The 26,212-nt window shown below is 35.2% G+C and overlaps 1 protein-coding gene across 1 annotated transcript; it reads right to left on the bottom strand.

The window, feature by feature from the left end:
• Positions 1-7,503: 7,503 nt before the first annotated feature.
• LOC120770918 lies at positions 7,504-24,896 on the bottom strand. Its single transcript, XM_040098614.1, has 3 exons — positions 23,848-24,896; positions 10,528-10,669; positions 7,504-9,482 (listed from the first exon to the last, which is right to left on the bottom strand). Exons 1-3 carry the CDS (start codon positions 23,886-23,888, stop codon positions 8,700-8,702), a joined length of 966 nt encoding a protein of 321 aa, XP_039954548.1. The 5' UTR covers positions 23,889-24,896; the 3' UTR covers positions 7,504-8,699.
• Between the last annotated feature and the right edge of the window lie 1,316 nt (positions 24,897-26,212).

The raw sequence follows: 26,212 nt of genomic DNA, 5'->3' as shown, positions 1-26,212 counted from the left end.
TCGATTTAGCCACGTCCGTCTGTCTTTCTGTATTTACGCAAACTAGTCCTTCAGGCTGTGAGATATCGGCCTGAAACTTTGCATACGTTCTTTTTTCTCTAAGAAACTGCTCATTTGTTAGAACAGCCCATATTGGACCACTGTCGATATAGCTGTCATACAGATAAAACGATCAGATAATGCCAAGTTATCTTCACAAAATTTGACATTGATCGCCGAAGACAATGATACAAGTTTTGAAAAAATTGTTCAGCTCGTACTACTGAAGCATATTTCCTATTTCCACTTTACAAACTGAACGATCAATATTATAGTTTCTGTGCTTCTGTGCAACAGAAGTTAACGTATTTTCTTGTTATTTTCATTATTTAATATATTTTGGGTATAGAGCCTTTGTATATTCAGATGAAAATGTCTGCCAAATATTACCTTTCTAATATTTAATTTATGCTTTTCTTACTTTTATGTCGATACTAATCTAATTTTATTAAATGTGGCTGTGGGCTCGTTTCATAGCAATGACTGACACAACGTGATTGTTCAATATACATACATAATTATGAAGAAACAAACAGATACCAAATACCAATTGATAGTATTATACCCAGTAATAACTTTCATTCGATACTTTTGTCGGTCAAATTAGTGTGAGCTCGTACTGACCTGCTGAAGGATGACCATACTTGGCACCACATCAAATAATATACATTTTTTGCTTATAGAACATGAAACAAAGCATATATCAATCTCATTGTGTGTGAAAAGAAGATCTGTGTCAGACATTTCGGTTAAATTCTTGACTTGAGTTTTATTTCTAAAATACATTTTGAAGCCCCTGTGGCTAACGTTAGTACACCTACAAACAATAAGATGGACTAAAACTTTAAAATATTTCTTTCGTAAAAAGTTACCAAAACGAAGGACAGGTCCAAAATATTTTCCCGTTTACCATAGTGATTTGTATACAATCACACTAAAATAGACAGAACCATTTTCCGTTTTACTCGAAATGAATTTTTATTATTTTTATTATTTTTTATGTATTTATAATTCGCTTTTTTACCGTAGCAGAAAATTAGCGCAGTCGGTTTCAGCTAAGGTAATAAAATCTATAACCCAAATAAATATTTCTTATGTTTTACCGTATTAAAAAATACCCGGCGATGGTAGATAAGGAAAATTTTATGATTATTGATTAAAGGACTGAAACTAAATATTTGTCATAAAATTAAATAGCTAAATTTAAAATGAACAAAAAGAAGAATAGGGTGCGTCAAGAGCTCAAAATGCAAATGAATATTTATATTAACGCAGTCGTTTCAGCTGCTATGTTGAATTATCCCGCAGGCGAACAACTTTCGTAAAAACTCTAAACATTCAACTAAAGTTTTGCTTACTATTTTTTCGAAATATTTATAAGGTCGGCTTCGTTTCTCTACCTCTCTAACACTTTCACTAATAAATTTAAGTCAGTGCTTAGGTAAAATAGTCGAAAAGAGTTTAAAATTTTGAAAACCTTTTGATTTTTTATGTAATCGGTTAAACCGTACGATGTTTTAACTCTATTGGAAGTATTGATTAAATCTCTAAAACGGGGGTAGGATAGTTTATTTGAAAAATTTTATGTTATGTATGAAATGTATCGACTCCTCCGCAAACGCAATTTACCGCTATAGAACGCTCACCAATGAACATTAACATTGATATATTTTGAACATAATACAATTGAGAGGAGAGGTACACGGAGAGACCTCGGGAAATTCAAAAGAGCCCGCCTCTCTATAAAGAATAAACTACTCATATGTAGAGCAATACTCAAACCACTCTGACCGTGTGGTGTTCAAATCTGGAGGAGCTCAGCTAAAAGAAACTATACAATAATTTAGTAGCCCTTACCCCGTTCGATTCTCTTTCTCATCCTCCACCACAAAAAAATGCCTTCGATTTCTATTTCAGAAACTGATGTAGGAAAACTAATTAATATCTAGATCACACATTTTTTTAAGGAATATACTTCTAGCTCAACAAATGCTAAATTTTAAGAAGGCTCCCTTTCGACTAACTAAATGAACTGTATTGAACATTCGTATTGGCATTCGTTCACACATACTTATATGTATGAATGTATATACTATATATAGCCAACCGTAGAGTCAACTATCAGGAAATTCCAGTTATCTGACAAAATACAAAATATGTGAAGCAGAAACATGAAACAGTATGAATTTATAAAGTCAAGACACTTCCGTTTATGGTCTCGGCGCTGCGGTGGCTAATTAAAAGTTCCTCAAAGGTTAAACGTCGACGCAGGCCACGCGATTGTCGGAAGTTTTGCTTCGCAGAAAATAAATTACTTTTCGTTCGAATATTCTTTGCAGAATATTTTAATATTTATTTCAAGAAAAAAACTAAAGACTCTTAATGCTAATCGACCACCTGCTGAAGGCTAGTCAGCACAAATTGATAATTTGTTTTTGAAATTCATACGCACATACAAACAGACAAGTCGTAGAGATGGCACAAGATCAACGACTATTCGCAAGAATGAACTTGGTTGACGGTTTGTTCGCATAAACAAGTATATTTTCTAAAAATGCCAACTCAATTAATAATTAGTGAGTTTTATAGGAAGTTCTTGTATGCTTTTTGATTGTGTTTATTTTTGAAAGTTCTTTTTTCAATTTTATAATAGCAGTTAAAAGGCTTTGTTGGTTATACAAATTTTCTGAACTTGGCATGTGCCACAAAAATGGCAAACTGTGAAAATGTCTGTATATAAATAAGTTTATGAAACAAGCAGCCAAAAAACGCTTCAAGAACAAATGTCATTCGAATATACATAATCTACACTTAAGCATTAATTTAAATTTAAAATTTAAAAACATAGCATAACTAGTTTATCTTTCCGTAAAAATATCTATTTTGGCTTGCAAGGTGTTGTTGTTTTGTCTCTACATTCGTTTTCGAAAGTCATACTGAACCAAATTGTTTTACACTTTTTGCGCTGCGCTTGGAATAACTGTTGAGTAACAATGACCGCGACTTATGAAAAAGTTTTTTTTCTCTTTCTGGTAATAAAATTCTCAAATTACAAGCTAATTCATTTATTCGTCAATTATTTTTGTTGGCTCTTCCCGCTTTCTGAATGTCTTTAAGGCATAGCTTCGCTTAAGTTGCCTTAAATGAGTTAACATATCTATCACATATGTATCGTACATTTTCAATATCTTACTTTCTGTGCTGGCACATCGATTTGCACTTCAATTTGAACGGACTTTGGCCTATATAATTAGCGTTTTGAGCTTATAAGCGGCAATATGATTTAGCTATCTCGTTGTTGTGTATTATATTTGCTTAATAAACTTTTTTGCACGAATTGGCTTTTCTCAAAATATACATACCATTTTGTGTTCCATTAACAGTGTAAGATATTCTAAAAAAATAACTTCTAACAAGTAAGGAAGAGCTAAGTTCGGGTGCAACCGAAGATTTTAAACTCTTGCAACTAGCAAGAATCAAAGCCAGAGATATTACCAACCCGATTTAACAAAATGTTCACTGAGATTTATTAAGTTACCCATATATTATCAGCAATCATATGGAATAAAGTCATCCGGCATTATACAGGGTGGGCCAAAAGAAACCAAGGTATGTAAATGTTTAATAACTTTTTCGTTTATTAATTTTTTTTTTTATTGTTTCTTTCAGATTATATAATATACAAAAGGGAAATTTTTTTACACTAAGTATGAAAAATGATGTCTCTTTTTAGAGCATTTCCATAACATCTTTCATAGCTTGTGGCTGTAGCATTCGAATTTCTGTACCAATGTTTGCCTTGAGTTCAAGGATTGTCTCTGGCTTGCTCATATACACTCGCTCCTTCAAATAACCCCAAAGAAAATAGTCGGGTGCTGTCAAATCTGGCGATCGCGCTGGCCAAATAATTTCCGAATTTCTGGAAATTATTCGCCCTCCAAAAATTTGACTTAAAAGTGCCATTGTGTCTCGGGCAGTATGGGCAGTAGCTCTATCCTGCTGAAACCACATACCAGGTCTGTTTTCAAGAGCAGGACGTAAAAAATTTTCTATCATAAACCGATACCGCTCTCCATTTAATTTCAATAAAAAAAATTAATAAACGAAAAATTTAATAAACTTTTACACCCCTTGGTTTCTGTTGGCCCACCCTGTACGTTTCCTACATATATATAGGGCCTAGATCCAGTTATAGCCCAATTTTATCCATAAATCACGCTATCTAATTTTCATTGCGATAACTGATATTTTGACCGATATATGCGGTCACCTGGAAGTTCGAAAACAATTGTGTTAAGTATATGGGTGCTAATGGAAGTATTGACTCGATTCAACACATTTTTGACGCACAGACATACCATTGTCAGGAAAGGATTACACCTGAATTTCAATAATAGCGTTGACAGACGACAGCGTTAATCCGGATCAAATTTGTAGGTGACAGACGGCAGCTATGCGAGTTTGAAGCTCTCGTAAACAGCTGATTGTTATTTTTATAATATTTTCAAATAAAATGGGTAAAAGGTAAACATTGCGGTTGTTAGCCTACCAATTGTTATAAAACCATCAACCACCACCAACCACCAAAACCAACAAAAACATATCAACACGTTATTTTTAAAACTGCTTCATAACATAACATTATAACTGAAAACTTCTTGTTTTATTATTGAAAATTTGAAAAACAGTTGTCAGTGTTGCTCTAACTCTCTAAAGTTTTAAGGATTAGTAGGGAGCTAGCAACGGATTTAATTTCAATAACTCTTGCATTATTATTAACTGCATTCATCCGAATTAAAGCTGCCGTCTGTTAAGGCTATAACATATCTCACACATTTACCGATATTTGCGATGAAAAGTCAACTATAGGTACTAGCATCCAAGAATTCGATGCCTAGGTGCTCGTACAAAATTTGTTGAATTTGGACAATTTTTGGCCATAAGGTGGCATACTCCATAGGTGTTATTCGCACACAGTTTTATCTCGTTATATTATTTGAAATTTAAAATTGTGTTTTGTTTCGAATGTAGCGCGGTTGCAATCGGGCTTCGCACTGTTACATAGGATTAAGAAGAATTTAAAAGTTGCCAAATATATAAAAATGTGATTTGATGTCATATGAATTGAAGCCACAACATGTAAGACGAACATTTTTTTTTTGAAAAACAGAGGCAGGGATTAACCCAGCCCTTAACCCTTCTGACTACTATTTATACTAATGGATATTTTTGTTTGTAATGAGAGCCACAAAGAACCGAAAAGATGGAGAAGATATAATAGTGTCAGATAGGAAACAATTTCAAATATACTATTGCACAGGTATTTTTAATAAAGTTTCGAGGTATTCAAATGCGGCGGCAAACCACTGATAAGGAGCATGCTTAAGCTCCTTTGTAGAATATGGTCAGGCGAAAGCATTCAAGCTGATTGGAGTTTAAGTGTACTCTCCCAATCCAGAAAATGGGAGACCCCACAATCTGCGTCAACTACCGGGGGATAAGCCCTATATATTCTATCAAGCTTATTGTGTGAAAAATTAAAGCCCACCGTTATATAATAATATAATATAAATAAACTGATTGGACTTTATCAGTGTGGCTTTAGGTCTGGAAAATCAAAAACTGACCAGACATTAATTAGGCGCCAAATCTTGGAAAAGACCCGTGGAAAGAGGATCGATGCACACCACCTCTTCATCGATTTCAAAGCTGCTTTTGACAGCATGAAAAGGAGCTGCCTTGAGCAGCTATGTTTGAATTTGGTACTTATCCCCGAAAAACTACAAGTCACTCATCATCCCCGTCCTACCATATGGTACAAAGACATGGATGACCTGATGAGTCGACGTTATAAGTTTTCAACAGAAAGGATCTGCGGAAGATCTATGGTATACGACGACATTGACATAGTTCAGCGAATGAAGAGACAGCGGCTAAGCTGACTAGTCGTCGTCCGATTAGATGGAAACACTCCAGCTCTGAGAGTATTCGAATTATTACCTGTCAGGGGAAACAGAGGAAGAGGATACATACTGTTCATCTTCATCGTCGTTTTTCGTAACAAATACTGGAAAAGAAAATGAATTATACTCCCTTTCCGCAGACCAACCTTTGACCGGCAGTGCTTACTGCATAAAAACCTTTTCGAAAATCTAAAACAAAATTTTTTTATATGTTTGAAAATCTTATATATTTTAGTTTATTTAAATATATATAATCTTTGTTTATTTTTAATTTAAATTTACATTATGTCATATCGTTCTCACATCATAGTTTCACCGGTATTTATCAGTAAACATTTAATTTATATACACTATTGTTTGAATATACAAAACGTGTTATTATTAATATTTTCACATATAAATATATATATATATACATATATATGTATATATGTGTGTGTAGGTAATACATATATGCAATCATAGTTAAATCATACATTCACGAGTATAAGCAAAATAAAAATAGTAAACCTAATATACGAACAGAATAAGTGTGTACATACATATAATCATATACAAAGGTGTAAAAACTGATTACATTTTATACGCTTGCTTATGCACTCACTCAGAATAATCATCAAGGTACAACTTTTCATTTAACCTTGTGAATATAGAGAATACAGACATAAATACAATGTGATGAACTCGTACAAATCACCAAAATACATAATTTGTTTATATACTACTTTTTATTTGGCTAACAATGCAAAGAAAAATCCTAAATGCAAGCTATTCCTGTTATATTTAGTCATTTAATAACTATTTCCAATACTCCTTGAGCTGTTGCGATTATGATTTGGTGTATTCAACAACGATTATCAAATTCATTATTTATTATATTTATCAATTTTTGCATGGAAATTAAAGCTTTTTATTTCAATAATTTTCAGCGTTATTTATTTGCTATAAGCCCGGCCCCTCCGATGAACACACAAAAAGGAGCTTAGATACACCCTGGTAGTTTCGTTCAAGCTCAGGTTCGTTGCTTAAGTCTTTCGTTTCGCTAATGCTGTGAACCAACAAAGCCAACCAGCCCTTGGCGAATAGTTGGCAACGCCGTCACACTGGCAGACCGAATGTGTATTTCAAAAGCCGCCACGCTTTCTCATCAGCGGTCTTTGTACTTTATTGTAACGGGGTTGCCACTGGTGGCAACAAAACGCGCCTCAAAGTGACCGAAGCAGCATTTCCGTAGCTTAATATGCAATGTAAAATAATTTATTCGCTTCATATTATGTCTAATTGCTCATACAGGTTTAAAAATGTAGAGTTTTGAAATATTTTGAAAACTTTAAAATCTTCTCTTTCAATGATTTCTGAAATTTGCTGGAAATATTATTTCAATATTGAAACGGTTTAATAATTTAGGCTCCTCTAGTTTGCTTCTAATGGCTCACAGTTTTTACTTAACGCTTCTTCTTCTTCTCCACCCATCCCCAGCAAAGAAGACAACACTGTAAGCTTTCGCTTAATAACTTTGGCTTCTTTATTATACTTCTCATTATTTCAACATACGCTTGTATTCTGTTACTACATAAATTTGTCCAAGTGCACGAGCATGTATATACACAGACAACGTACACTCAGTAGTGCTGTACCTTAGAGATACAAATTGAATTTCGTATGCGGTTTGCTTATTGTATCATTTCTGTATTTTTCTGGCTTCTTTGTCAAGCTCTTTGCTTAATTGATGCCAAAAAGGAGGAGCAGGCGCTTGGCAACGCACATGATACCGCATACAATTCTATATCACATTATTATGGAAAAATAGAAGTTATTTGTTTTTGTACAATACAATATTAAATTAAAAGGGAGCTTTTTTCTTGCCCAACAATCGTTTGTGCTGTCTTGACTCTACTTCTTTTAACTTTCGCTTTTCCCTCATTTGTTTTTTCTCTTAGTTGTTTCCGGTTGCTACATAATCCTCTTACAACTTTAGCTTTTTGTTTTTACTTGATCTATTTGTTTATTTAGTTTTCAGTGGTATATCGTTTAGTCATTTGCAATGATTTTGTTCTTTAAGCTAAATATTTTTAAACTATCTACTTCGCTTATACCCTACACACACAAAGTGTGGTATTATTTTGCATACAAACAGTTGACAGTGAACGCCCGCGCATTATGCCCAAACAGGCACACAACACCAACGCCTTCTTGAAAATCACATTACAAACGTTACCGATAGAGATTGTTGTTTTTTTAAACCCTATGGTTTGCACGATCAAACATTCTTGGAACAAAAGCCGTGCAAATTGACTTTTTAAATACGCTTGGATTTCTTTGAAGCTTTACAACTTTGGTTGCGTTTTTTTTATAAAAGTATCGAATAGATATCACATTACCAATACCACCATATGATTTAAAAATCAACAATCTTTTTAATTCGAATTTAGTAACCGTTAGTCTGGGCATAAGCGCAATAAGGGTACTGTCTTCCCAATCGCCTAACCCTAAAACCGCAAAGAGACACAGAAATTATTAAATTATTACATAAAAACCCACATATAAGACCCCGGCCCCCCAAGAAAGAGACTGACTACCCTCCCTATCATAGTACCCCACCTAATACACTCGTTCAGTTTGCGCACAACCCCTAGGGGATCGCTTGCTCGCTGCAGTCTGTGCATTTTCTGTTCACAGCTCCATGGCAGTTCATCTCTAAACGGGGCCAATATCACTTTGGTACCTAACGGTCAGGTAATGTGCCGCCTCTGTCATTTGTTCAAGGCAATGGTAGAGACCGTTCAAATGTCGCCGACAACGTTTCGCCAATTCGGTAGCTTTGTCGGCGTTGGCGGTGGATGTGGCGGCTGCAGCGGCTCGTGACTCGGTATCATCACTACCGCTTACGGACTCGGTGCTGCTTGGCTGATTGTCACTCTTATGGCTTTCCGACTCCATGCCCGAATCATTTTCATTTGAAATTTCACTCTCCGAATCGCTTAGGTTGCATGCCGATGTGGTCGAAACAATCGAAGCCACCGAGGCAGTGGAGGGGCAACGATTGTGTCCTTTGCCGTTGGCTGTACTGGTGGCAGCTGCGGTCGGTGCTGTTGCGGCTACAGTGGCGTTCAAATTTGTTGCAGTAGCGTTTCTGCTGATTGCGGCAACGGCCTCTGTACTGCTGGTCACACTAACCGCATCCGATGTTTTGGAATCGTAACGTGAATACAAGAGATTTTCCACTTCGGCTGTGCCTTGCTTTTCACTCCCCACACATTCGTCATCTTCGGAATCGTCCTTTCCTGTCCAAAGCAGATCAGTCTTGAGCGCCTTCAACATGTTATAGAGATTGAAGAGCTCCGACGAGTTAAGGAACTCATGCACGTTCTTGGAGTGTGCTGCGCTGCGTTTGCCATGTGCGGCCGAATGTTGCATAGTGTGCTGATTGGCGGTGGAATTCTTGCCAGGTGCTGGTATAATATCCGTGCTATCACCGACCTGTGTACGGAAGAGCAGAAAATACATATGGGTGAGATGGGTATATACATATTTTAATGTTAGTGATATATAAATTTCTACAGTGTATATATTTAATTCAATTTACATATGTAAGTGTGTTGAAATATAAACACATAACAAGGAAGGGCTAAGGTTTGGTCTAACCGAACATTTCATACATACTCTTGCAACTTGCAAGGATCAAGGCTGAGGAACTACCTTCACGTGTTGACATCACTTTATACAGGGTTTTCCAATAGGAGTAATATGATTTCTTTAAAACAAACCATACTATTTGTTAAAGATTAAATTTTTTTTTTTACTTTTTGCAGGAACGAAGTCGATGAAACTAGTTTTCGAGTACTTTTTGCACAAAATCAAGTCGTACGTCATGCTTGAAACCTTGAAGAGAGTCTAGTTTATGGCTATAGACCAGAAGTGGTCTCATGGTGTTAGATCACAACTTATTGAAGGCCATTCAATGTCACAATTTCTTGAAATATTGGAATTTCCAAACTTTCCTCGCAATAATTCCGTTGTTGCATGGGGTGTGTGGCACGTCTATTTGAAAACAGATGTTATCAAGATAAATTTTTTCCAAATGCGTCTATAAAAAGTTGACTATCATCGATTTATACCGCTCTCCATTGACAGTTATGGTGTCACCAGCTTCATTTCGAAAAAAGTTCTGTCCACCAAACTGTCAATTTAGGTGAATGTAATGAATGTTCATAAATAATCGACAGCTTTGTGCATTTGCCGCATCAATCAGATGAAAATGAGCCTCATCTGAGAACACATTTTCCTTAAAAATTCGTTATCGTTTTCAAGTTGTTCCAAGGCAAATTCACGACGTTTACGGTGGTTCAATGATTCAAAAACACAGACCATTTAAAAGGGCGGAAAGACACTTTTTAATCATATCATGCCTATTGGAAAACCCGGTATAATATTATAATACGTAAAGTCTCTATTAAATCGTTCAAAAAATGTGGATTCTCATTACTAATATAAATGCAAATGTTTTTTCAATGAAGGTACGAACCTGTCGATCCATTAGCAAGCATGGCACCAATATAGTGTCATCCATCACTTTAACGGTTTTCACAAATTTCTCCATAACATTGACAATACTATCCTTGGAGAATTGGGGCTCATCGTGACGCGCAATGCGACGTAGGCAATTTCTGGAAATATGAAACAAAAGTAAAATTTAAATATCATAAATAAACCAAAGTGCGCAAAAAAAATTATTTTTGAAACGAAATTTTTTTTTCTGACAAATGAAACTAGATTGGAAGAGCTAAGTATTCAATAATTAATCCTATACTCTATCGACACTTCACAGACAAAAGAATAACATAAAACACAAAATGTGTATCAGCTGAAAGCTCATAAATTTATCAGTTCGTAGATTCAACGCATCAACAAATGGAGCGTGCCAAGTTACTCGTCACCTCAAAGATACTCGAGTCAGAATCACTAATGCTAAATTTAGAGTGTCCGCTTGTAGACAGCAAGTCTGCCTGTTTTGGTGGTTTATGCTTTGTCTTATCGCAAATATGTTATTCGTGTAACTGTATATACTCGTATATTATAAAGGCTCGTTTGTTCCGCTCTCCGCTTAGCAAGCCTTCGTAGAAACCAAATCTTACATTTTCGCGTACTCATGGACGTTGTAGTGGAAAGATCTAAAAAAATCAGCGCTTTACTTGATGGAGCGTGCGCACATTCGAAATGCCGAATTTGCTGTTTTTCTGCTGTGGACTAACAAGCCTTGAGGCGCTCGGCTTCTTCGCTATTTCATTAGTTTTATTGTTATTGTGACCAAGTTGTATTCTATGCAAATGTGTTGGCATTCAAAGCGTGTTTAAAATAAGTCAAAGTCAGCATGACAGAATATTAAAGAAGCTTTTACATATCACCCGTGAGGTTGACCACAGCCAAATTAATTTTTTTTCACTTCAATGAATTGGTTGTCAACAAAAAGTCACTAAATAAGAGTTGACTTACCAACTTTCAGAACTATTTCAAGCCCACCTTTTCGTTCATTCTATAATAATTTTAGCTTATCTTACTTCGTAATAATATATGTATACCAGAACAACAGTACTGTGTTTTTTAATTCGTACAACAACAACAGCAGAGCAGCTCGCTCGCCATTGGCTGACTATTGAAAAAGTTGGCGCACAACATTGAAATATTATTGCCGTTTATTTGCTGGCGTGTGTAGAAACTAGCCGTCAGGCTTGTCGCCAACAACACCAACTACAACTATACAGCCATCAGTTGCGCTGTTGTTGTTCTGTAGCGTCCGGCTAATGTATGCGCACACAAACATACGCTTTGGATTAAAAATATTTAGCCTCGTGTGCTTTAATTTGAGCGCGACATTTCTAGTTTTGGACAAACGCTTTCAATAGCCGCGAATCCGCAGCGGGCGTGCTCGCAGACAGGTAGACACAGAAAGCGTGCGTCGCTTAAACGGACAGATTGGCTTTCATTGCCGTCATATATACTTATGCATAAATCTTCATATCACATTTAATTCATAAGTCCAAATATTCGCTTCCTTTCGCATTAATTTAGGTATATGAGCAACTGAACACATACCAATACATATGTATGTATATACAAATGTATAATGTATATAGATATGCAAACGGATATTTTTGCTTTAAATCGCACAGCCACACACGTGTCGCCTTTTGTTTTCGTTTTTGTGCTTTGCGAACTCATAGAAATTTCCCGCTCGTGACTTTACGTCCGCGACGTACTGATGAGTTCACCCGTTGGTGTGCCTGCATGTGGGTGACGGCTGACACGCCCCTGAATATCACGGCGGAGCCAAGTGCTGGCCGAGCATTTGCGGCTGCAAATAGGTGCGAAAATTGCACGCGCACACATACAGCCGAACGCTTTATGGTGCTTACCGATGCCACGCTCAGCATATTAATGAACCTGTCCGACTTGTGCGAGTTGTGCTGTGACAAAAAATTGACCGATTCACCTGACAATTTACTATTCAGTAAGTGTGCCACGTTGCTCTGTACCCCGCAACGAGGGCCGAATAGTCATCGTTAGTGACATAGTCTTGGCATAGTCTTGTAGCGATGAACTTAGTTAAGATGTTATGATTTCAAGGGTCAAAAAGTTGCTAGGAGGAATGATTTTCGTTGATGTGTTGAGCCACCATAAATGATGGGTCCAACATTTTACAACAAATATTGAATGATGAATGAAAAATCAAATACTGCGCATTTCTAAGTCTATGAGTTAATTTGAATATTATCGCGTAAATTACGCTTCGGTTCGAAAATATTTTTCTAATTTCGTGGGTTTCCCTGAATTGCTGAATCCAAATTAGTAGTTTCTTATCACGACCAATAATTGGCTAATCTCGAAACTTAATATACAAAGTAAAAAAATGTCAATATATGTACATATAAATGTATTATATAGTATATATGTATGGGTATATAAAAATATATGTATGTGGCTTCCATATCATAAATACGTAAGTATGTCAGTAGGCACAGTAGTCTATGCAAATGTTTGTATGTGCGTGCGCTTGAATCAGAACCATTGACAGCTGTACAAGTGCAATCACTCCGATTTATTATTTTATAGTGGTCTATTAATTTGTATTAGTTTTTGTTGGCCGCAGCAAAGTTCGCCTTGGCTGGTCGTTAATTTGGTGGCGAGCCAGTGCTGAGCTTTATGCGTAATTTTTTATGGTTTCCTTGTGCTCATTAAATTTGCAAATCAAAATAAAGCGCACAAATATCAGATAAACGCTAACTTGTTGTGGTTGACGTTTTGGTAAGAAAGGTTGAATTTCGTTTCGATATCGATGGATTGAAAACATTTGTACTAGAAATATGTACATATATTTTCGTAAATATATTAACAAACAAAAAATATAAAAAATAAAGAAAAAACGAAAGAAAACATTAACTTCGGTCACACCCTTCGCAAATCCAAAAGGTTCCTGTAATGAAACTGTATAATTTGTAAGGTCTCCCATAAGACGTGTGTGTCTGTGTTACAAACTTCGTGCCAAGCCTTATATGCCCAGTTCAAGTTATAAATATGCATTAACACATCTGACATGAGAGGCCTCTTTTTGGAATAGACAGCCTTTTTATTAAAGTTTTATAATAATACTAAATAGTCAATAACTTTAATTCGTCTATATGCATTTGTTTCCATATTTTACTAGGCTTTCTTAGAAAAGTTTTCTGATATCTTAAGCACTTTATTTATTTTTTGCTATTTTTCATCGCAAATTCGGAATATTAACTGCCAAAAAATTAATAGAAATGCGGAAATATCTTCAAAAGAAGTACAACATTCTTTTGTTGCGAAGGACAATAACAGATCGAAGCGTAACGTGGTATACATGTGCCAACAACCAGTCTGTCACCAGTCTGCCACTCATCTTAGAGTAGGGTTGATCGAAACACATCGTTAAAAGTGATCAACTCTACTCTATCGTCACCTAAAATGCAAAACAACGTAACAAAAAATCGAAAATAAGTTTTTTTGCCTACGATTCACTACATCATATCACGTATGTATGTATGTATGTATATATGTAGCATAAAACTTTCAGCTTCCGCTGTCAGATATAACCAATATACATATGTATAACCATTTTATAACCAAACTCAAAATTTGTTTCCATAAGAGTGGTTTCTATTATATCGTTTTTGCTTCGCCTATAATCTTATCAAAAGTGATGTTACATTATTTTGCATTTTTGGTGACGATACGTGTTAGGTTCAATGTATGAAAATACAGGCTGAGAAGTTTTTTTCAACTTTTGTTGGAGCATCTCCCGAATTTTGAGCAAGTGCTACGTGAACGCCACCACGATATGCCGCCATGCGTTGAGCGTTGCACAGAAATTCATTAAAATTAGAGACCGCCTGTGCAAGACCCACTATCAATTAGAAAGGCATGCAATTGGCCAATCAGCTGTTGAGCGTCTAGATCTGTCACTGATCGTACGCACGCTATGACCACGCGTCCACACCGTGACATTCAAGGCAACCTATATACAGCGCTCTTGTGTAAATACATAAAACATACATACATATATACAAAGTATTCCCACCCTTGTTTTAACTGTAGAACTGCTTTATCATTTCCAAAAACGTGCGCTGAAGACATAATTTGGGCAACGCGTGTACTTTTCTTCTTCTTCTCACTCTTCCAACGCTCCCTTAATTTTAAGAGTGTAAACTTACAACTTGTTTATATTTGTTATTGTATTGTGTATAATAGAAAGCCAAAGGGAATAGAATGAAAGAGAGTTCTCTGCATGTGTTTGGCCATAATTTAAGACATGGATTTTTCCGTGGTCACGCGGCTGGCTCGTGCAACTCCAGACATCAGCACGCCAGCGGTCCAGCCAGCTCAAGAAGCGTGTGTGTTATCTACACAGAAACATACACAAATGGCTCTTGATTTAAAACCGGCGACAACGCGTGAGTGTTAAGGTGTCTCTAATCATTCATGCAGGCATTAAAACGTTCAGATATACATGCATGTACATATGTATGTAGGCATGTAAAAATGTTTGTAAGAATAAGTGAGCAATGCACTAGTGGAATTTGAACGTCGGGAATACCGGCAAGAACAATATTTGTTGTATATGTGTGTTATATACTTATGTACATACATATGTGCACTTTTAGTCAAGTGTGCGTAATCTTTAGGGTGGGGTTTTGACGTCTTCACACTCCTTTAGTAAGCCATTTATGGGCTCTTACTATTTCTTATCTAATCTAAGATACTGACTAAAAGGAAAACGGTTGTCTAGCGGTGATATTAAATAATTGTAGTTTTATATTGAACAACTAAAACTACATAACTGTATGTATAAATAATCGAGTTTATTTCTATTGACAAGTGCAGTAGATTCGTACAAACATACTCATGCTCACAAGTAAAGACAATTTTCTCACAGAGTTCGACTAATTCATTGAACTCTTCTTGGAATGCTTTCATACATATGTATGCTCAATTAAATATATTTTCTTATCAGCCAGTATAGACGAAAACACACATACATACATACGTACACGCCTTTTCTTGGTGTTGGCTTTTACGAATTTTTTTTAAATTTAATTATAGTTAATTACCATATTATAAATTGCAATTAATTAAAAGATCAGATTCTGAGTGTGATTTATTGACTGAATATTGACCTAACATGAGCAGAAAATGATTAAGTTGGCATTTTTAAATATTTTTATAAACTAAATTTATAGCCGATTTAAGGGGTAAGGGGAGGGAGAATTTTCGAAAAATCGCTTTTTGAATTCTCTAAAACTCGAATATGCTAGAAATATTATTTGAAAGTTTAGAATAAATTCGACAAAATTTTTTTAAATCATTCGATAGCTAGCAAAGGATTTGTTGGATGGGCACCGCAAGCAAGGAGCTTTGATTAGAGCTGAAACAACACAAAAAATTATTATTTCTATTTAAATTTCTCTCAAATCAATACATTATTTAATCTTATATGCTTTTACTTTTATAAAACAAAACAATTAAAAAAGTAATAATAATGCAAAAAATAAACACTTAAAATTGTAACTTTTTCTTGTCTCTAACTAATGTAACCCCTTAAAACCATGAATTTAAATATTCAGTAGAACATTAAAATGGTCGTGGCAAGTATATGTATGTACTACATCTTGCTTGTGGATATGTATGAATATGTATGTATATATCTAGTTTTTGGGGTATAAACTACAATAGCTGATCGTATGTTCAAGAATGCCACGCCACAGATCCAGTCAGGCCACCATATCATTGTAAAAAGTTCATACATACAAGTGTATAGTATGTACATATACAATGTATGTAGGAATGAATTGACAAAAGTAAAATCTTCTGCTATAAATAACTGACGCCACTTACTTCAGCTATTTCACTATAAAATGCATTTGTCACATATGTACATATGTACATATATATGATATTTACTATATGCAATTATACCCGCATGTTTATACTAATGTAGTTTGTACCGCTTTGTCCCAAAGTCTGTATGTCTCACTTTTGTTGCACAAACAAAGCGCAATTGTATTTCTCACTTAGCAGCTACTTAAAGAGGAGCATCAGGTGATAATCAGGCCATCTGTGCTATATTTTATACCCCACATATGCACCTATACATACATACATACATATATGGTAGGTGTTAGCTTGGGCTGGTGTGTCAACATATTGACAAAAGTGCATCTTTTAGCGTTAAAATAAAAATAAATTACTAATCGAGAAAACAAAGCGATCATTACAAGCAAAAAAGAGCGGCAACTTGGCATTTAGCCAATGCGAAGCGAGCAGGGATGCCCTCTAATACCAATATAATGTTATTGCAAATATAATGTGGTGTTGCAATAAAAGTTGTTGTTAAGTGAAAACAAAGAAAACAGGGTTCAATGCACAAAACATCTGTGCTAAATATCTTAAAAGCATTTTTTAGGTTAGCAGTAAAGAGTTAATGAAACAATACTTTCAAGCTAAGGTCCTGAGTATCGGGAGTATATTAAAACTGGTGTAAGTTGTATACCCAATTACAATAGATATGTAAATGAAATTGTTTTAGAGTGTATTGAGGAGCAAAATTGACTGAGTTGCCTTAGAACTGCCAAAAATCTAAAATTAAATATAAACTGAACTAAATCATATTTCTGAAGATTCTTTTCAGATATTCTTCATTAAATACATTTCTTTCTTAAGCCAAAACTTTTTGTTTTCAAACATTTTAATATTTTCGGTACTTTTAGATTCCACCCTTGTAATTAGTAAATATTGGTCAGTAATCGGCGTTAGACCGAATCGAATAACTCAGGTATGACATTCACTTACAAATATACATTTAAATATGTGTTATTTATAGGCATGTGGCAAATGCCTTTATTAAGTTCAAGTGTATGCGCCAGCAGCTGTAATTTACAAGATCGCTTAAAACAATTCCAACTAATTGTTCTCTCATGTATATTTATCTTTAGACACTTAATTATTGTGCGCTTGCAATTAAAACTCAAGTTTATTACCACTAGAAACGTGGCTATTCACAATGCAATACGATTTACCTTAACAGAGTAGCTAAAGAGTAAGTTGATATGCTATTAAGAATTTCAGCTACCGGTTTTGTCATACGAATCGACTTATATTTATAAAGCTTCAAATAATTATCTGCTATTGCGGAAACTTTTCAAAGCACTAATCAATATTTACAAATATTCATGCACATGCATGTATGGAGGTATGTATGTATGTGGGTACTTCTGGAAAACTTTGTGGAGTTATTTTCCATCAGCTGATTCAGGCGTGTGTCACCTTCTTGCTATTCTCGGCCACAATAAGCAGGCTGCATAGTTCTGAGCACCACTTCGAGTACTATAGAGCATAATTCCAAATAAATATATCTATATATAAGATACGTATTCATTTCCTTTATTCCAGCTAAATCGCCAGTTATGAAAATTGATTAGCAAGCCAGCTCGCTTGTCGCGAGCGCACATTTAATGCTTTATCCACTATAAATACTTATGCATACTCATACATACACATGCATGTACATATGTATATGCACAATTTTTTATTTATAATGGACCTAAATTAATATCTAGCTAGTAGCTAGTATGACGTCTGCATACTAAGTTTTATGAACACATTCATCATTGCAAGAGCCGGTGATTTATTTCTAGAACTACCCAAGCTGGTGACATGGAATTCAACAATGGAAACTATAGGCGGATAGGGGTAGGCAGTAATACCCTTAATTGAATGAATTACTGTCATTTAGATACATTCACACTGCAATTCAAAAAGTATGCGATTTTCTGCGCTTGCACTCACAATGGGACTCAAATTAGTCTGTTTGCTAAACGAAATTTTCTGGAAGCTCAAAAATAATTTTTACGCGAATATCAAATCATATGCTCGGAACTGATATGTGTGCGAAGATAAGACTGCAAAGGCAAACAATTATTAAAGTATTTTTTCAATACTTTGTTGTTTATTTTACCAACTGTAAAGTCATACATGGGCAAATATATGAATTTTGCACAAATAAATAAACTTTCAAAAAGAAATTAATTGAAGTATAGTTTAAATTTAAAATAGTTGCAGGTGGCCTTAACGCCGAAATTTCGTATTCGCACACAACCACATCTCCTCACTTACTGCTTTCTAATACCCTACCGGCTTTTGCATTTCAATGCCACCAAATTTGAGTTACGTGTTCCCGCATCTCCTAAGCGCCCTCTCCCAAATGAAGAGCAATTCACTAATAAAACAAACTGAAACCACATACGTCATTCACAATACCCGACCGAAACCTTACACCCATGTTCCCCGCATTCGCCTAAGCGAACCACTTTCACAGTCACCTTGCAACTTGCACACAGAGCATAAGAAAGAACCACGCCATATTTTCAGCCAATCGGAACATTCAAAAATATACCCCATACCGCGCCGGTTGCGGATGAATTGCACACTCGACGAGTCGCTAAATGTCTTCGTCATTGTCATCGTCTCAAACGAAGTTGCTTGTGTCTACCAACATTTAAGCAGAAAGCTTGGGGAATTTTTTAATTGAATGGGAAGCTTTTGTGTCCAAAACATTATGTGTACATACATATGTACGTATGTATATTAACTGAACTGAAGTTACACAACAGCCTTAAAGAGTTGCTTGAAGAAAGAGAAATGCTGATACCCGCAGAAATCGAAAAAGCTGTCGAAGGCACAATTTTATCACGGCTTCAGGGCTCATGTCAGTCGGGTTGTATTTGCACCAGTTAGTGCTATATCACGATAGTCGCACATATCTACATTGAAATCACGGAGTTGGGTACATATGTTTACTATCCCATATCCCATAGAAAGTGGGCTACCACATGCTTGTGTACGATAAGCAAATTCTGCGACATGCCATCACACCATCGTACCGAATTAATGCCGGCATCTACCTTCCCGGCTTTTTCACGCTTTTATCTTTGCGCAAATGTCAGTCATGCGCATTGCGGATGTAGAATACCACATGAAAATCGCCTGATTTTCAGTATAACCTATTAAAAACAAAAACAAACGAAGAAGCTACTAGAATGTTTAGGGAGAACCATTGAAAGTAGAAGAGAGGTTTGACACAAGTCCCGAATACGCGAATTGTCAATGGTCAACGTAATGAGCTTACGAATATGGCCAAATTGGCTTGCGAATATAGAATTTACTCTCTTGCTACTCTTGCTATTCACACCCAGCACTTTGCTCACCGTTACTGGTTTTGTGGGCTGGGCCGGTAGTTTTGCCCCAATTGACTGCAAACGGTCGTACGAATGTGTAAGCTTAAGAGAACGCAAGCTCATTAAAGAGTCGGCCGAAATTAAGGGAACATATTTTTATCTGCGGCAGCGTTTGTTTGATAAAGAAAATGTGATGCATATGCATATCTAAAAATATTCACTCCTCACATATGTAAATATGTATGTATGTATGTATGTTTGTACATTTGCAAAGTACTTTTTTGTGATAGGTTATGTGGGTTAAAACGACAGCGATGCGCTGGGAAATAAATTATTGTAAAACAAAAATACGTTTTCTCAAAGAAACAATATAAAATGTATCAATTATACATATATATTTATATTGCATTATTTATAATAATAATTACATTTACTAGTTAAGTTAGTACCAAGATGAAACGATATGTTGTCTGTTAATAAAAGTAATCGAGTCGTTACCACGTTAGTCGGATCTACGTAACTGGAACAGCCCCAGATTTTTATCCGACCAAGAACTGTCAACCCGACAACATTACTCCGAATTACTTCAGCATATTTTTTTGCCCCTACAGGAATAACAACCCGACTTTTTGGATCGGCAGTGGTTTATGGAACGCATTACCACTAATAGGAGTTTATTTTAAAAGGCTTTATTAGTAGCGGAAGCCGATAATTAGGTTGTACTCTACACTATTTCGTTAGTAAACGATAAAAACTTAATGCCAATAAATTGGCATGCTACTTAACAATCATTAACTCTACTTAAATATCTATCTTGACAATTTAGCAGTACAGTATTTGAATTCAATTATAGTTCTCTGCATTCTAAGTCTTAATTAACATATTTAGTATAGCTTATATTTAACATTCCACAAAATACATATGCATATACCCTTTTTTTGCACTAAACAAAATGTTATTACATTGACATTAATGAAGTTTAAAAACTCGCCTGCTGAAGGCAACAAAGCCGCCAAAAGCGTCTACGAAAATCGAAAAAATCAGTTTGTTAGGTTAATATTTGCGAAGTTGGGCAATTTCTCACAGACAGGCAGACATACAGCAACACGATTGCTTTATTTGCTGTTGTAATTTTAATGCTGTTGTTACGAAGTCGCACCAAGCTTTTTTGTCCATTCATTTTTCTTCACGCACTACGAAATCGGCCATAACAAAGGTGTACGTAAAAGAAAATAAATGTAGGTAATGTAAGTAGTTTTTATTTGGAACGCTTGTGTACGAATTCGTGGCTGTAGAAAATGCAGGCGTGTGTGTGCTCAAGGTACAAATATACGTGAATATAAAATACGTATACTCCCATATATTCGAGTGCAAGTTCACGCACGACCTTGGGTTTATTCGTATGAACTTATGAATTCTGTGTCACAAATTTAGTTTCTGCCTAGTTGTCAACATAATCAAATAACCATTTATATTGATAAATATTTAAATGTAGTATTTTAATTGAAATGATTCATTGTTTTCATGAGTAATGTGAAGTTGGCGCCGACTAACGCCTATCTTAAAGCTTTTACTGATAGTAAATGTAAATCACCGCTCTATATCGATTACTATGATAGATGGATGACTCGTAAAGCTTGCCATTGCATTTTCCGGGTGGAATGATAATCTAAATTTAATTTAGACTCTACAATATGAAGTGACATAAGCATACAAGCGCAGGCATTGAGGCACTGTTTGATTCAGTACAAATTTAGAACTATATACATACTTATGCAGAAATAGCGGCAAAGTGAAAGTGAAATGTTTAAAAGCACGCAGTCGGCAACAGCGAAGAAAAAATCGAATACACAAAATTTTCAAAAAGCACTTTTGAATGAGAATGCCAAATAATTTCCAATATGGAGTATATTTGCATAACAGGTGTGTGTACGTATGTATATTAAAGCAACCTACATGCACTAGTAGTCCAACAGAAATCAGAAAACAAACAGTACTTAAAAAAGTAGCTAAATAAAGTAAGCTGCAAAAAATATTGATTCCCACAAAAAAAAATATGAAAACTTTTAAAATCAAACATGAGTAGCCATAACAAACTAAACACGAATAAAACTTAGAAATCAGCTGTTTTCGTTTGCGTTTTCTTCTTCTTGCTGCTCATATGATTTCGAAGCGTATCTCTTTTAGGCACATTATTCAACACTCACGAAGTTTTTCTATTTCACAGACATCAAATGCATACCAGCACAAAAATTTTAGATTTGTTAGACTAGCAGATTCATATACGTGTAATGTATTGGATCATTGTTGTATAGTGAAGCAAGAATGGGAAAATTTATTAAAATATAGTAGCTATATAAATTCGAATAAAAACTGACTGACTGAATTAACTGTTATCAATTAGCATTAAACCGCAGTAAAGCTAATCTTAAACATATTTTCTTGCTTAAGTTCCTAAAACTTGAAATAAATTACATAAACAAATAAGAACACCAACATATTCAACATATTTTTCTCCAAAGAATATGTGCGGTAATCTATACTTAAAATCAGAAAACTAAAATTAAATGTTATCGCACAAGTAAAGGTTGGAATTAAATTAAAATATAAAAATTAGTTTAGGGTTTGTTTTCTGAACGAAAATAATGTGCACTTAAAGTAATGGATACCAATTTGTAGAAGCAAAAGTAGCGGAAAGTCATTTATAAAATTTTAAATTGCCTTTCGTAAAATATCATTTCTAATGAATTGGATAAACTATATTGTCCTTAAAATCTGTCTTCACGTGAAAGCGTGATTAAATGAACACTGTATACGTGTTGGTACAAGCCCATATGAGCGACAAAAAGTTCTCATTTATTCTTTGAATACAATAGTTAATTGGAGAATCAGTTTAGGCAGAACAAATACATTTACACAAACATATATTCATATACATTTACAGTATAGCGCGGATAATTGCACAAGTTTTCGTTCAATAAACTGGGGAATCAATTAACTGATACTACGTGATACGTTAATTGCACATCCATTTTTTAGTAATGATATTTAAATAATAATTTTTAACTTTTAGCGTAAAAGATATGATGTAGAAAAACAAGATATAGTATATTTAGAGATCATGCTTATAAAAATAAAACTTAAGGAACAAACTTGTTCATACAATTGTATATGTGCAGTACTTGCTTTCGAATATTAAGAGATCCTTGCCAATATTTTTGAAATATTAATTGAAAAAGTCTAATGTTTTTTGTTTATTGTTCAATCTAAATTAAACGGGTTCAACTATGCGGAAAAATTTACCCGTATTTTGTATATATATGTAGTTTTGGCCAATCAGGTAGTTCGAATAAGCGGGAAAATCAAATGGCCGGGGGTCAATTAAGCTGGGGATACTGTACTCAATGAATTCAGTACAATGAGCTCTCCGGCATTGGGCACTTTGGCACATTACCGCCTCATACGATAAATCATTCCGTACTCATATGCTACGTACGTCACAACGTGGCGTGGTATCTAACTGCTATATGTGTACGTATATACATATGTAGATACGTGTATGTATATCATTTATGTGAAGAGCGTGTATTTTATTGAGGAATGGTGACGGCAACACGCATCGACATCATGTTCATTCAACACTTTTGTGAGATACATTTGTGTGTATGTATGACGGCAAGGTTTGCTAAAGAGACTTAACACAAATGAGAGCGTTTAAGTTACATACATACATACATACATACAGATAGACAGCCGTTAATAAATCTGAGAGGTGGGAGATAAATAAATATCGCAGTTCCCACTGGCCAGCACCCGCACAAACATTCGTGTGTGTGTGTGCATATGTATCCCGCTAACCTTAAGCGCCTAACTTTGATAAATGCAGCGCGCCTTTCGTTTTCACTGACATCTTCTGATTTAACAAACGCGTTTGTTGTGGTTTTTCAGTTGTCACCAGTGATGATGACCCTACCACGAGTACAGGGATTGATAATTACAGGGGTATCAAGTCAGCAAATCAGAGATGTGCAAACTTTTAGAGAAAAACATGCCCACAGATATATTTCCAATTTGTTATAGTGATTGACACCTACCGACTATTCTCCAGTTTGGACATCTCTCTGTAGGCGCTCATTTTGTTGTATTTATTGTAGTTTTATTTTGAATTGTAATAAAGCTGCACTCGTTTTTGAAGGGGCAAAAATCGGGCGTTTTGCGGTTGCAATCGTTTTATTTGATATTTCCGTACGTTTTATTAACTTTTCACAATGCGAAAGGCTTTGCTGCGCTTTTTGGCTTTTTGCTTAAAATTCGTTTTTGGTAAAACTTTGTAAAATCACGCCACCATTTGTTTTTGATTTGATAATTTTTCTGTTGCTTTGCAGCGCTTTCGTTGACGTTGTGTGTCAGACTACAAAATCCAATTCGATTCACTTGACACTTTCACTTGGGCCTTCTCAGCCAATTTTGTGTAAATCAGACAAAATATTAACAGTTTTTGTTGGAACGAACTACCGATTTTAAACAATTGGTAACCGAATTAACATACGCACGATTTGTTCGTAAAGAGAAAATTTGGAAATTCAGCAAAACACAAATTTCGAAATTTTTAATATTTCTATCAAATTTTATGAAACTTCTTGTTGTGCTTTTATGCACGTTACTTTTTGAGTTTCGTTTAGATGCGTTGGAATTGGTTGCACGAATATATGGAGTATGAGTCTCAGCTGACCGCAGTTGATTCTCCGTTGCTTTTGTTTTGCTTTTCAATTGTTGTACATAGCTTTTGACGAGATTTTTATGCTGACGCTCACACACTGGTTTTGCTGGTGGAAACGACTTTGTGCGGATTACGAAATAATCACCAAATAAACTGTATGCAAACTTTTGACAAAATAACTTTTAATTACTTTTGTTGTGCTATTCAATTGGTTTTGTATGCTTTCTTTTCGAACGACTCTTCGACGTTGCAGGAAGTTGTACTTTTCTTTTTGTTCAATACTTCTGCGAAAATTCACAAAATATGTGCTCCTTTATGTGCAAAAACTTTGAAAATATATTCAATTTGAGACCTCTAAAAAAAATGAACACCGAATGTACAAGTATCTGGTAGATACAAACAACCACGACGACCGAGCGCTACTTCACAAATGACATCCGACCAAAACATGAGTCAACTTTTGTATAGGCGGGAGAGCACTTAGCCGAATGGAGTATATTGCAACGGCGCTGCTTCGGGCGCTCAGCCACAGAAAAAGCAACAACGTCGTTGTATGGTAGCGAGCGTAAAAGAGAGATAGATTTGGTATAAATTAGTAGAATGCTAATTTTGATCTTAAAATATTTCCGCTAACATAGACAAAGTTATGCTTAAGCTTTCAGGATCCAGTTTAGATTAAGGCTTGGGGTACAATATTTTTAGTTTTGATAACTAGTTACCATTTCTTCGCCAGTGATGAAAATCTAAGGAAGCTATGTTTTTAAGCTCTTAACATTTGCAGCGATTTTAAAAATCCGCATTTTCATAAAAATTATGAAAAATATAAATATAAATAAATACTTTTGACATTATTGAGATTAAGTACCAAAAAATATTGTTTATAACTGCACTTTACTGAGGGATCATTGTAACATTTCAAGACAAGTGCAATGTATTTTTTTAATTGTATATAATTAACGGATTCCCAAAAAATCTACAAATAATTAATTCACTAAGTGCTGTTATTCCCAGCCAACAACCTTGAAATTATTACTCCTCTTTTCTCAATATAAGCAAAGGCACATTTTGAGACTGCACCTTGCCAGCACAGTACTCCCAACTCTGCCTGTCACTCCCGTGAGCCTACCGACTCGTTTAATGTCAACGACAGTACAGTAATGCTTAGTATTTAGCAAGCTACTTACTCTCACACCTGCTCTTCTTCTTCTCTATTTATCTAATCGCCTATGTCCCAAATGCTCTTAAGAGGGTGTTCACTCTTAAATGGGCGAAGCTCTCTTAAGATCATTAATTACAATAATCATTATGATGTTTCCATTTTTGATGCCCTTCGTGCTACAACAAAGTTGCAGTCTCTTTGTATACACACATGTATGTATGTGCGTATTTATAAATCTCCTAGTGCTGTAACTATTGAGGGTTGTTCTGAAATACGTTACAGTTTAAATTTTGATGCCTAAATTCCTTGCGTAATTCTTTTATCGTGATTTAGAATTGTTAATGCTTTCCTACTACATTTTATGAAAATTAAGAATATTTGTATAAAATGGCGTAATTCTTATAAATCTGTTTATGGACTGGTTTTCGAAATACCCACCACGATAGCGGAAGTAGCAAACCTACCACCCTGGAAAACAAATCTCAGTACTTCATATTTGTACTTCAAAGATTTTCCAATAGGAGCACGGAATGACAAAAAGTTTAAAGTCGCATTAGCGTTACATGAGTCCTGGAGATAT

Source organism: Bactrocera tryoni, chromosome 3, assembly GCF_016617805.1.
Source record: "Bactrocera tryoni isolate S06 chromosome 3, CSIRO_BtryS06_freeze2, whole genome shotgun sequence".
Classification (NCBI taxonomy): domain Eukaryota; kingdom Metazoa; phylum Arthropoda; class Insecta; order Diptera; family Tephritidae; genus Bactrocera; species Bactrocera tryoni.
Note: the sequence above shows the minus strand (reverse complement) of the source record. Positions and strands in the feature narration are given on the sequence as shown.

Bases quoted from the DNA above. Each gene is read 5' to 3' on its own strand.
- LOC120770918 (XM_040098614.1), bottom strand. From the start codon at position 23,888: ATGAGCGCCTACAGAGAGATGTCCAAACTGGAGAATAGTCG. The intron at 10,670-23,847 runs GTAGGTGTCAAT...TCATATTTCCAG, and splicing joins TCCAAACTGGAGAATAGTCG to AAATTGCCTACGTCGCATTG. The intron at 9,483-10,527 runs GTTCGTACCTTC...TTCCGTACACAG, and splicing joins GCTTGCTAATGGATCGACAG to GTCGGTGATAGCACGGATAT.